The 12393-nt window shown below is 37.4% G+C and overlaps 1 protein-coding gene across 5 annotated transcripts in view; it reads right to left on the bottom strand.

Moving 5' to 3' along the window:
* The window catches only part of SLC30A9 (solute carrier family 30 member 9), a 74595-nt gene that overhangs the window by 52199 nt on the left and 10003 nt on the right, over positions 1–12393 (bottom strand). For 4 of the 5 annotated variants that reach the window (XM_023753620.1, XM_014455582.2, XM_023753618.1 and 1 more), the window contains exons 2-3: positions 9340–9507; positions 1882–1929 (exon numbers count right to left, since the gene is read on the bottom strand). In XM_023753620.1, the coding sequence (XP_023609388.1) occupies positions 1882–1929; positions 9340–9507 (216 nt within the window). The remainder of the gene's footprint in view (positions 1–1881; positions 1930–9339; positions 9508–12393) is intronic. The other variant, XM_023753619.1, reaches the window with a different exon arrangement.

Genomic DNA, 12393 nt, shown 5'->3' on the forward strand with positions numbered 1-12393 from the left:
AATTATTTACCTATCAAGGGTCAAATGTTCATAAAAAAGCCAGACACATCAATAACATTGAACTATGTTTATAAGTCATATTATAAAGTGGACTTCTGGTCACAATATAAATAATATAAGCAAATATCTAAAGAGCAAGAGAAAAACAACAGAAGAAACTTGTATGTTCTGTTACAAATTGTCACCTAGTCACTTCACATTCTAGTCTTATATCTATTAATTGATAAATTTTCTGTTCTACTTTCAAGTTCAAAGAGCAAATTAAGACTAAAACTATGTATCACTGCAGTAGGTAAAAAGACTCTTAAAATAACACATGAACTATTAAAATCAAATGTACAAAAAATACTTAAGAACATTTCAAAAATAAAGTTCAATATAAAAATCAAAACCTTATTTGAAAAAACCAATATATAAAGAAGTTCAAGTTTCTTTTTAAATGAGTTCAAGTCTCTGAACTGCCTTTCTCCAATAACCCTCAAACTCAAAATCCAGATGAGGTCCTCTGGAGCAGAGAGGGGAATTACATCTCTCTTTTAAAAGATTAGTTGTTTTTTTTTTAATTACTTTTGTAAAATTTCTTCAAAGTAGCTAGAAATCCCTGTTGGCCTGTCCTGGCCCAGATTATTAATGATAATGACTCTATCATAATATTAATTATTCTTAATTGTAACTGCACACTACTAATATGTATCACCTTCAAAATTATCCTACAAAAGAAATTCCATTTTTAGTACCATATTACAGAGGAGAAAACTATGACTTAGAGAAGTCAGGTACATTGCCCAAAGCCATACAGTTGGTACATGCTGGGGCCATAAATTGAATCCAGTTTTGTCTGACTCTAAAGCCACAGTGCTCCTAATCACAGAGTTACTGCCTCAGTGAAACATACTGATTCGGAAATGGGAGTCATAGCTCATTATAAGAACAGAGCTGCAGTTATTCCTAGAAAAGAAAGTCAGACAAAAATGTCCAAGCTCTACCTGGATTTGAAAAAGTTGAAGCTGAAAGGTGTTGACCTCTTGCTTTGTTCTTTAATCACCTTACTTTTCTAAAATGATAAAGTAATTGATAATTTTTATTTGCCATTAGTCTTTTCCTTGGGCTTTTGAAAAAAACAATTACCACAAAATTTGTGACCAAAATGCAAAGTAAACTTCAGTAGAAAATTAGCTTATAAATCAGATACTAAATCCTTATGGTCAATAACCCTAACCCTAGCCCTCATTTATATAATAGAAGCCTGGTTGCATGAAATTCGTGCATGGGTGGGTTCCTTAGGCCTGGCCACGATCAGGGCCGATCTGGGCCTTCCAGCTGCCGGCCAGGGCCTCCCTTCCTTCCGTGCCGCCCCCTGGTGGTCAGTGCACGTCATAGCGAGTGAGCAAACTCCCGATCTCCTGGTTGACCTCCCAAGGGGACACTTTGCATATTAGCCTTTTATATATATAAAAGAAGATATAAAAGCCTAAGCGAACTTTCAACCAGTAGCTATTACGTGCACTGACCACCAGGGGGCAGACACTCAATGCACAGGCATGAAAACATGGAACAGACTGATTAATCTCAGAGGGAAGCAGGAAGTGGGGAGGACGGGAAGAGATTAACCAAAGATCTTATATGCATACTAGAGGCCTGGTGCACAGATTTGTGCACCAATGGGGTCCCTCAGCCTGGCCTGCAGGGATTGGGCCGAAACTGGCAGTCCAACATTCCCCAAGGGGTCCCGGACTGCAAGAGGGCGCAAGCCAGGCCGAGGGACCCCACCGGTGCACCAGGCCTCTAGTGATAAAATAACTATAAAGACCTCTATATAAACTAATTTTATATATTTAATTCAAAACATCATAACAAAAAATAGGATTAAAATATATTTACCTCTTACTTGGAGAGGTTCTTGCTTAGTAAGTGGACCTTTGACTTCTGCTGTAAAGTTTCAAAAAATTTACATTAAGCAGTGGCTTGCATACAAACCTATAAATTTATGAGCTAATAATCTGGCAATGTGTTAAAAAGATAATATATCATAGACAAGTTAGATTTATCCTAGGAATGTTAAGAGTAGTTAAATGTTAACAGATTCAAGGAGAAAAACTATAGAATCATTTCAGGAGGTAAAGAAAAAGCATTTAATAAAATTCAACACCCAAGCAAGTTTTCAAACCCTTTCTGAAAATTAGGACAAAAAGAAATTTCCTTAAAGGGTAAAACAAACCTAAACATTGTATTCAATGGTGAAACTTTAGATGCATTCCTTTAAAATAAGGAGCAAAACAAGGACAGACACACTGTTGATTCTTCTACTTAAAACTGTCCTGGAAATATTATTCAATGAAGAATGAAGCCCTGACCGGTTTGGCTCAGTGGATAGAGCATCAGCCTGCGGACTCAAGGGTCCCAGGTTCGATTCCAGTCAAGGGCATGTACCTTGGTTGGGGGCACATCCCCAGTGGGGAGTGTGCAGGAAGCAGCTGAATCGATGTTTCTCTCTCATCGATGTTTCTAACTCTCTATCCCTCTCTTTCTCCCTTCCTCTCTGTAAAAAAATCAATAAAATATATTTTTTAAAAAAAAGAATGAAGTAGTTACTAAAACTACTGTATAATCACCTCCCCCCCCCCAAAAAAAAAATTAAAAAAAGTAAATTGGAATCCACCTCACATCATCAACAACCAATTCCAGGTAGATTAATGACTTTAATGTTACAATGTTTACATGCCTAACAAAACAATAAAGCCTATTTTTATGGTAGAGTCAGATTTCTTAACAAGATATAAACCATACAAGGAAAAATTGATAAATTCTGCTTAGAATTCAGAACATCTGTTCATCAAAAGATCCCATTTAAAAAAGAAAGAAAAGCCTCAGACTGAGAAGATATTTCCAACAATTCGAATCAACAAACGATAAGTATCAAGACTATTTAAGAATTCCTCCAGATCAATAAAAGACAATTCACTAGAAAAAAAAGGCAGAAGACAAAAACAAAATTGCACAGAAAAACATTTATATATTGCAATATGATCCTTCTTATATTTTTTAATTTGGGAATTTGCAATGTTATTCTGAATAGGCTATATCCTTTCCCTCTTCCTCATGCTTCAGGGCTCAGAACTCAGTCTGTTCTAAACCAGATATCAGACTGGCAGTTAGAATTCCTACCACTCAATCAAGTCTCCAAGCCAGCAAATGGCAGTTTTCAGTTCCCTGTTCCCTCTTACCACCCTGCCCTACTACCGCCTCCAGTAAGACAAAGCCTTGGGTAACAAATGGAAGAGACTATTTTCAGCCTCCTGCATAAGGATAGGTGCATAAGTTCAAACAGTGAGTCTGCCTCCAGAACCTCACTATGAATGTAGCACCTGCAAATCCATTACCCCAAACAAGCCAAACTCCTTCCTGGCTGCAAGTGCCTACTTACCGACAGAGAGTTTGGCATTTTCTGTTCCATTTCTTGGACATAAGCATGTCTTTTTTTTAATCCAGCTGTTCCTTCAATTTTCTCTTTTACATTTTATCTATGACTCCAATGAGTGAGAAGTGAAACAGGCACTAAAGCATCTGTTTACAATGCCATCTTGATCAGAATTTCTGATTTATCTTCTTTCATGGCTTTTATGGATAAATTAAATATCAATAGACTAGACCAGGGGTGGGCAAACTTTTTGACTCGAGGGCCACAATGGGTTCTTAAACTGGACCTGAGGGCCGGAACAAAAGCATGGATGGAGTGTTTGTGTGAACTAATATAAATTCAAAGTAAACATCATTACATAAAAGGGTATGGTCTTTTTTTTTTTAGTTTTATTCATTTCAAACGGGCGGGATCCGGGGCCGTAGTTTGCCCACGGCTGGACTAGACACTAACAAAGGTAAAACTCCCTTTGAAATAAAAGTAAAAAATCTTTTATGTAACTTTCAGTATATGTCTTCATTATTTTTCAGTGAAAGCCACTGATCAAATGACTTAAAATAGTATATTTGTTATGTTTTGATAACCAAAACATTTACAGAAAATTCCAAAAGGCTTTTTAAAAAATGTATTTTTTTATTGATTTCAGAGAGGAAGGAAGAGGGAAAGAGAGATAGAAGCATCAATGATGAGAGAGAATCACTGATTGGCTGCCTCCTGCACACCCCATACTGGGGATTGAGCCTACAACCCGAGCATGTGTCCTTGACCGGAATCGAGCCTGGGACCCTTCAGTCCACAAGCCAATGCTCTATCCACTGAGCCAAACCAGCTAGGGCATCCAAAAGGCTTTAACTATTCACCAAATCCTAAGTAGGTTACAATAGCATATTGATAAATTAAAATAGGCTTCAAAACACTTCTACTTAATAACTATAGCTTCTAACATTTGACATTTAACAGTTAAATGATTATTATAATTTTATTATTGTCTACCTTCTCAGCAAGCAAATTCTAAAGCATCTTTTTAGAATTTATGTATCAATTTCTTAAATTTTTCCTTTGGTGAACAAAGAGTAGGGCAGAGAAAAATGAATGGGGTGGTGGAATAATGAGCTTCCAACACTCACCTAATATCTGAACAACTGAAATCTATTGTCAAACATTTCACTAGCCCTCCTTTCCACAATGATCAAAGTCATTCAACCAAACACAGAAAATAAGGCCCTCTAAGAATTTCTGGATATAATTCTCACTACAGACTGTCTAGATGTCACTATGTAGTGTTAAGAATTACAAACAAGAAATGCTAGCAAATGGCTCAAAAATAGGTATTGATACCTATTTTGCACACTGCCATCTTAATAAACTTACATGTATCACTGGAGTAGAATCTTTATGATTTCATAAATAACCAGACATTTTATGCATGAATATCTCTAGACATTTTGTTTTAAGCTCAAGTCCTGGCTGTTTGCCACACATCTGCTGTCATTAGCAAAATTAAAACTAATTTTACTAAAATTTAAAACATCTGAATGCTCCTTAAAAACTTAAGGATTCCTTAGCAAATCTCTGCCTCTTAATGAGCTGTGCCTGTCTGTATCATGGGATTTGAATTATTCAAAAGTCAATCTCAAACTCTTAAATATACAAATTATCTTTCAATCAAGCAATTACTTGCTGTCTACCTGATGGCTAACAAAATCTAATCTGGCCTAAGCTAATTCTGAAATATTGAGCCCAAAATAAAACCATCACAAACAATATATTTCTAATATAAGAAAATAAACTAACATTTTTATTTCAGTCAGCGTAGAAGAAAGAAACTACTCATAGATTTCAATTTCAAGCATTTTGTATAGAGGTACCAACATTAAGTATTTTTTGCCTGAGTCTAAATTCACCTCAGAAGAGCATTATAACATAATCTACCCTTAATTATATTATTTCATCCCTTGTTTCTTCTCCCATTTTGATGATCTAATAAATAGGCTTTCTGGAACTTAAGGACTCGGTACACTCTGTATTCCTTCATCCTTTAATATCAAAATTCTCAATCAATATTTACCCCAGCAGTTCTCCATCACCACAAGAAAAAGAAAAGAAATTGTTAAAATTGCACAGTAAGCCCAAAGGGAGTATAAGACTTAGGGAAAAGGAAGAAAAAGAGACATCATTACATGAATACATGTTTCTCAATTAATCTGTAAAACCTTCCTCTGTGAAAGACATTCAAAAGGGAAAGATGGCCTTGAAAGGTTTCTTCTTCAAACGTTCTCTTCTCCTGACACTGTGCTCTCCTTGGATTTTCTCCTACCTCTCTGGGCTGCTCCTCCTAATAATTCTTTGCAAGCTCCTCTTCTTCCATTTGTCTCTACTCATTGGGGGTTTTGTACTAAAAGATTTTTAGCTCATTTCAAACACTCTCCCTGCACTATAACAAACATACCGATGACTTCAGTCACCACCTAGGAATAGCTAACACCTCCTAAATCTGTATCTCCACGCTAGAATTCTACACATTCATTTATTTACAAATATTTATTAAACCCTTATTATATGCAAACCACTGCTCTAGGCTCTGAAGTTCCTGCTGTCATTAGGCTTGCAAACAAGTGGGAAGTAAATAAATATTGAAAATGCTAGTCAGTAATGAGTACAATTTAAAAGAGAATTAAAAGTAAGATAATATTAAAGACTGACTAGGTGGCTACTTTAGATTGAGTGATTAAAGAATGATGTGCAGAGATGCCGTTTCAACTCCAATGTAATGACCAGCAGAGGTCAGCCAGGTGAAATACACCTTGGAAAGAGAAAGCAACTAGAGCAAAGGCCCTATAAATGAGAAAAAGCTTGGTTTCCTAAAAACCAAAAGGAGATGGTTTGACTGAAACATAATAAGAAAGTCAGAGTGGAAGCAGGGAGCTCAGGGAAACGGTTATTGCAGTAATCCAGTCAAGAGATGATGATGTCTCACAGTGGACTAGACCAGGTACAGCTTGTTTTATTGTGCCTTGCTTTATTGCACTTCACAGATAATGAGTTTTCATCAACATGAACAAAAAGATTATAATTCACTGCAGGCTCAGATGATGCTTAACATTTTTTAGCAATAAAGTATTTTTTAATTAAGGTGCAAACCTTTTTTAGGCGTAATACCATTGTACACTTAATAGACTACATATAGTGTACACATATCTTTTATATGCACTGGGAAACCAAAAAGTTTATAACTCACTTTACTGTAATATTTGCTTTATTGTGGTGGTCTGGACTGACCCCACAATATCTCTGAGGATTGTCGGTAGTATACCCAACTGCCTACTAGATATCTGTTAAGATGTCTCAGAGACACCTACAATTTAGATGACCAAAATTAAATCATCTTCTCAAAATACACTCCAACTAGCTTTGGTATTGCTAATTTTAGAAACCAATGAAATCACTACACAATTGCCCAATGCAGTAACCAGGCACTGACCTTTACTTGACCCCTTCCTTCATTCCCCCAAATTCAATCACCAAGCCCTAATTATACACCTCCTAAATCTCCTGAGTTTATCTACTCCTTTAAAAGAATCATTGCCATTAGCCTGGTCTAGACCCTTATTTGTATTACTGCCTCCTTTGCAATCTGTTTTCCAGTCTGCAACTAGTTATCATTCTAAAACCTTAAATCTGGTCAATTATTTCCTCTACTAAAAATACACCAATAGAGTCCCATTGCCTACAAAGTCCAAACTCCTGAACAAAACCCTGATCTGACTACTGTTTACCTCTTGAGTTACATCCCTTGGATTTTTCAAAACTACCAACCCCAAAACCAGGATCCTCTACTCCAGTGATGGCGAACCTATGACACGCGTGTCAGAGGTGACACGTGAACTCATTTTTTTGGTTGATTTTTCTTTGTTAAATGGTATTTAAATATATAAAATAAATATCAAAAATATAAGTCTTGCCCTGACCGGTTTGGCTCAGTGGATAGAGCATCGGCCTGCGGACTGAAGGGTCCCGAGTTCGATTCCGGCCAAGGGCATGTACCTTGGTTGCGAGTGCATCCCCAGTAGGGGGTGTGCAGGGGGCAGCTGATCGATGTTTCTCTCTCATCGATGTTTCTAGCTCTCTATCACTCTCCCTTCCTCTCTGTAAAAAATCAATAAAATATATTTAAAATGTATATATATATGTCTTTGTTTTACTATGGTTGAAATATCAAAAAATTTCTATATGTGACACGACACCAGAGTTAAGTTAGGGTTTTTCAAAATGCTGGCACGCCGAGCTCAAAAGGTTCGCCATCACTGCTACTCACTACTTCAATCACACTATATTACTTGTAAATTTTACCTTCTTTTTCCACTGCTCATCACACCAATACCTAATTAGATATCATTCAGTTCCCTAATTAGATATTTCCTTATGGAAACCTTTCCTAACCACTTTCTAGTAAGCTCAGGGGCCCTTCCCAGTATGTTCCTGCAGCACACAGTATTTCCCCTATCACAGGACTTACTATACAGTATTATATTTCTTTGCTTAATTTTCTGTTTTAGCAATAGACTATAAACTCAAAGAGTCATTCTCACTTGCTGCCATATGAAAAGTACTCAATAAATACTTCTTGAATAAAATAATAAAAACGTGAATAAAGGACTTTTTAATGCTGCACAGCAAACTAGACAGCCTGAACAAAATCTTTTCAAATGCATTGCTAAAGTAGCAAAAAGTTTTCTTAAGAGGGCAAAACAAAGGAAAAGCTGGGCCTCTATAGAATAAGTGAGCACACCAAAGCCAGTTTTTGCCTTAGTGATTTCTGTTGAACTTATACTTTTTGAGCTTCTACAGAACTTCATGGCTACAAGGGGCATGGGAGACCAGAGAAGACTATTTCTGCTCAAGATGGAGACACTCAGAAAAAAAGTGTCTGCTAACAGAAAATACTCAGGAAAAAAGCCACACACCTGGTATAACCGTGAATTAAAAATAATATACACAGAAGGGAACAACAGGGAAGCATGCCTGCCTCTACTTTCCTGTTACATAGGGGGGGGGCGGGGGGGGCGGGGAACTTCCCTGAAAACCCTAAGAATAAACCAGCCCTCATGCAAATTTGCACTCTGAATTCATGCTACCAAATGTGGTCTAAAAATGTAAAGCAGAGAATTTAATATGGTCCCAAGTTGTATTCTAGCAGCTAAAAGGCAAAAAGCAAACTCTCAATATAGGACATCTTCAATCCAGAGACATCAAATAATTCCAAGATATAGAACTGCATAGAAAATGAACAACTCTTGGTTAAAAAACACAAATATGGTATCATGAATGAAAGCAAGAAACAAAGAAAAAAGATAATATAATTGGAACCAAAAGATTTCAGATAGTATAATTTTCTGTCGGAATATAAAAATTATGTTTAATGTGGCTAATAAAAGTTTGAAAATATCAGCAAGAAACATGAGACTAACCAAGCAAGGTAAAAAAACAATTACTTTCTAAAAATGAAAACTATAATAATTAAAAGCCCAACATATGTATCAATCAGCAGATTAGAGGTAACTGAAGAGGTAATTAGTGAATTAGGCAGACCTAAAAAAATAATCCAGAATTCAGGCCAGAATAGAAATATAAAAATGACAGAAATAGAAATATAAAATTCAGTAATAGAAAATATGACAGGCTTAGAGTCATGGAAAATAAAGCAAGAGGTAACATATTTCTAATGAGAGTTCCAAAAGGAGATAACAGAGAAATGGAAAGAGACAATATTTGAAGGGACAATGACAGAGAATTACAGAATTCCAGAACTGTATAAAAATATCAATAAGATTTTTTATAGGTAAGTTCTATCAAATATTCAAGAAACAAATATTCTTAAACCATTCCAGAATACAGAATTATTTTTAAAGATTTATACATACCTGCTTCATCAAATGATGGTATTTTTTCCACTTGGAGAGTTTTTGATCCCTGCCCTTCTTTCTGAACATTCGTAGAATACAACTTTACTTGACTCAGTGTACAAAAGTATGAGTGACTACAGGGAACCATGTTTGAAAAGCTTCCAAATGTCACCAAATTCTGCCATTCTAAAAGAAAAAATTTCTTTTAATTTCTAACAAACTCACAAGGATTTTTATACCCAATAAAACATGCCTACTATGATTAGAATGAGAACAGCTTTACAGAATAACAATAAAACTTTCATACTGCAAGATACCCAAATGTACAGTGCCAAACCACTCTCCCCACTGGAGGTGTTTCCCTGACACCCAGGTATACAATTTTGTAAAGAAAAAAGTAAAGGATAATACTCCTATTTTCTCTCATTTGTAAACTTAATCACATGGAAACCTTTAAAATATATTTTAAAAATTCATACTATTCAGCTATTCTGAAATACTCATTTTATATGCTGGTTACATGTAAAAAAAAAAAGGCATGTACTTTTCAGATATAGAAATCTTGAGGTGGGAGATCAGGAGGGCTTCCTACTCAATACTCCCATATACTATACTACTCAAAATTAAAGTGTTCTCTTTCTACTAGCTGCAGATTTATTCCTTTCATTTCATAATCAATAAGTGAGTTATGGGAATTTTAATTGAGGGAATAGAATATTAATTATGAAGCATTTCAGCTGCTGCATCTGGGTTGGCTATGGGCTTTAGAGGGCTGAAATACAGAAGGAAAAAAAAAAAAAAATTCCACACTTGCCCTGAAGTGGTAGAAAAGCAAATCTGTCTATCTCTAGGCTCATGTGACCCTTCTCTTTTATTTTTATACTAGAGACCCAGTGCATCAAATTTGTGCACTGGGGGGGGGGGGGGTGGGGGGGGGGGTCCCTCAGCCCGGCCTGCACCCTCTCGCAGTCTGGGACCCCTCACTCTTTACTACCCGCCTGCTCGCTGCTCCTTAGTGCTGCCACGGAGGCAGGAGGATACCACTACCACCGCTGTGCTTGCCAGCCGTGAGCCCAGCTTCTGGCTGAGAGGCGCTCTCTCCCTGTGGGAGTGCACTGACCACCAGGGGCAACTCCTGCGTTGAGCGTCTGCCCCCTGGTGGTCAGTGCGCATCATAGCAACCGGTCGTTCTGCCATAACGGTCACTTAGGCTTTTATTATATAGCTGACTACTTATAATTCTTTCTAAAAGAATTCAAAACCCTGTCTAGTTATAACATATATAAGGTGTCCCCAGAAAATGTATACACACACTTTGAATAATTGTTTTGTTAATCTTCACCTGAGGATATTTGTTCCCTGATTTTTAGGGAGTAGGAGAGAGAGGAAAAGACAGAGAAACATTGTTGTGAGAGAAACCTACCGATTGGTTGCCTCCAGCACAAGCCCTGATCTGGGAGGCAACCCAGGCCTGGGAGGAGCCTGCAACCAACGTATGTGCCCTTGACTGGACTTGAACCTGAGACCTTTTGGTCCGCAGGCCGATGCTTTATCCACTGAGTCAAACTGGCTAGAGCCACTTTGAATAATTATAAAGACAGTGTTTATTACAATACATTTCATTTTCAAAATTGAGCTATCAGTTGATAAAGTGTGTATACATTTTTCTGGGACCCCCTGTATTTTCTAAAGGTTTAGGTGTATTAATGAAATTATATCATGAGATAATTGTTTTTCCAAGAGTGGCTGGTTAAGTATTTAAGAGTTAAGACTTTTCTAAATGCTTAATAATGATCTTACAAAATGTAAGTTCATATATGTGCATGTGCAGATATATGCCTTCTGAAATGAAAATAATATTTTCTTAATGGCTCAGCAAATTCATCAGGAACATAAATTGTTGGAAGCTACCCATTGTCTTCACTATCAGAAAAGTGTAAACAAGGAACGCAGAAGGCTCGTGAACCTAGAGCTCTGGCAAGGGCCAGAGCTATGCACTGATTGTTTAGTCGAGACAATGGTGGCTCAAGCAATTTCCTGACCAAATAGTCTAAAAGTAAATGTTTACTAATATTTACTGACCTTTAAGATAGTCAGTCTGTTACCGGAATTGCCTGCCTAAGGGCAATATGTGTATCCAAAACTGAATAAAAGGTTGGCAGGGCCTGGGCACCAGTGAAGTCCTTCCTCTTGCATTGGACTCTCCACCTGCCCCCCCATTATTTCCAAATTATTATTTCTTGTCTTGTCTCGTCATTTGCCCGCGACCCTTCTCCAGATCCCGAACCCTAAGCCATGCGGGACGTGGCATCTCACAATAAATTACTGTAAATGTTGAAGATAATTTGAAAAGCATGAGGAACAGAGGCAGCATAAGTATTCACTCAAGTTTCAGGCTTGGAACTTATATGCTTTAAAAACTTCTTAATGTCAACTTACTTTTTCATTTGGCAAATAACTGTTGAAGGCTCAATATAGTTTTGGTCATTTGCCTTTATTTCTTAAAGGCTGAGAAAAGCAAATATAATAGTGTATCTTCTTGCACATTAAAATATGTAGGCTACCAGCAAAATCAGTGAAGCAAAGGCTAAAGCAAATCCTCCCAAGAAACCCATCCTCCAGGAAAGCATCTTCACAGCAGGCCAATAGTGTCGTCTTGTCAGCCCTATTCGAAATATCTTTTGTGATTATTACCAACAAAGACAATAAGCCACAACACCTTTTTTTCCCCACCCACTGATGAAATGCTTTTATAGAGACTGCACTAAGGTGTTGAAAGAGGGATTACTCCACAGTCTAAAATCCTTCTTCAGGAGATAGTTTCCATGATTTGATCCTCGAGGGTTTTTTCCTCCTTAGATTTTAAAACATTTTATTATAGAAACTAGAGGCCCGGTGCACAAAAATTTGTGCACTCGGCGGGGGGGGGGGGGGGGGGGGGGGCCCTTAACCCGGCCTGTGCCCCTCTCACAGTCTGGGACCCCCCGGGGGAAGACCCCCTGGGGGGTTAAGCCCCCCCCCCGGGGGTTAGGGGCTTAACTGGGAGGAAAGGAATTCTTTTGGAAGTTGGGG

Source organism: Myotis lucifugus, unplaced genomic scaffold (assembly GCF_000147115.1).
Source record: "Myotis lucifugus unplaced genomic scaffold, Myoluc2.0 scaffold_48, whole genome shotgun sequence".
In the NCBI taxonomy this organism is placed as follows: domain Eukaryota; kingdom Metazoa; phylum Chordata; class Mammalia; order Chiroptera; family Vespertilionidae; genus Myotis; species Myotis lucifugus.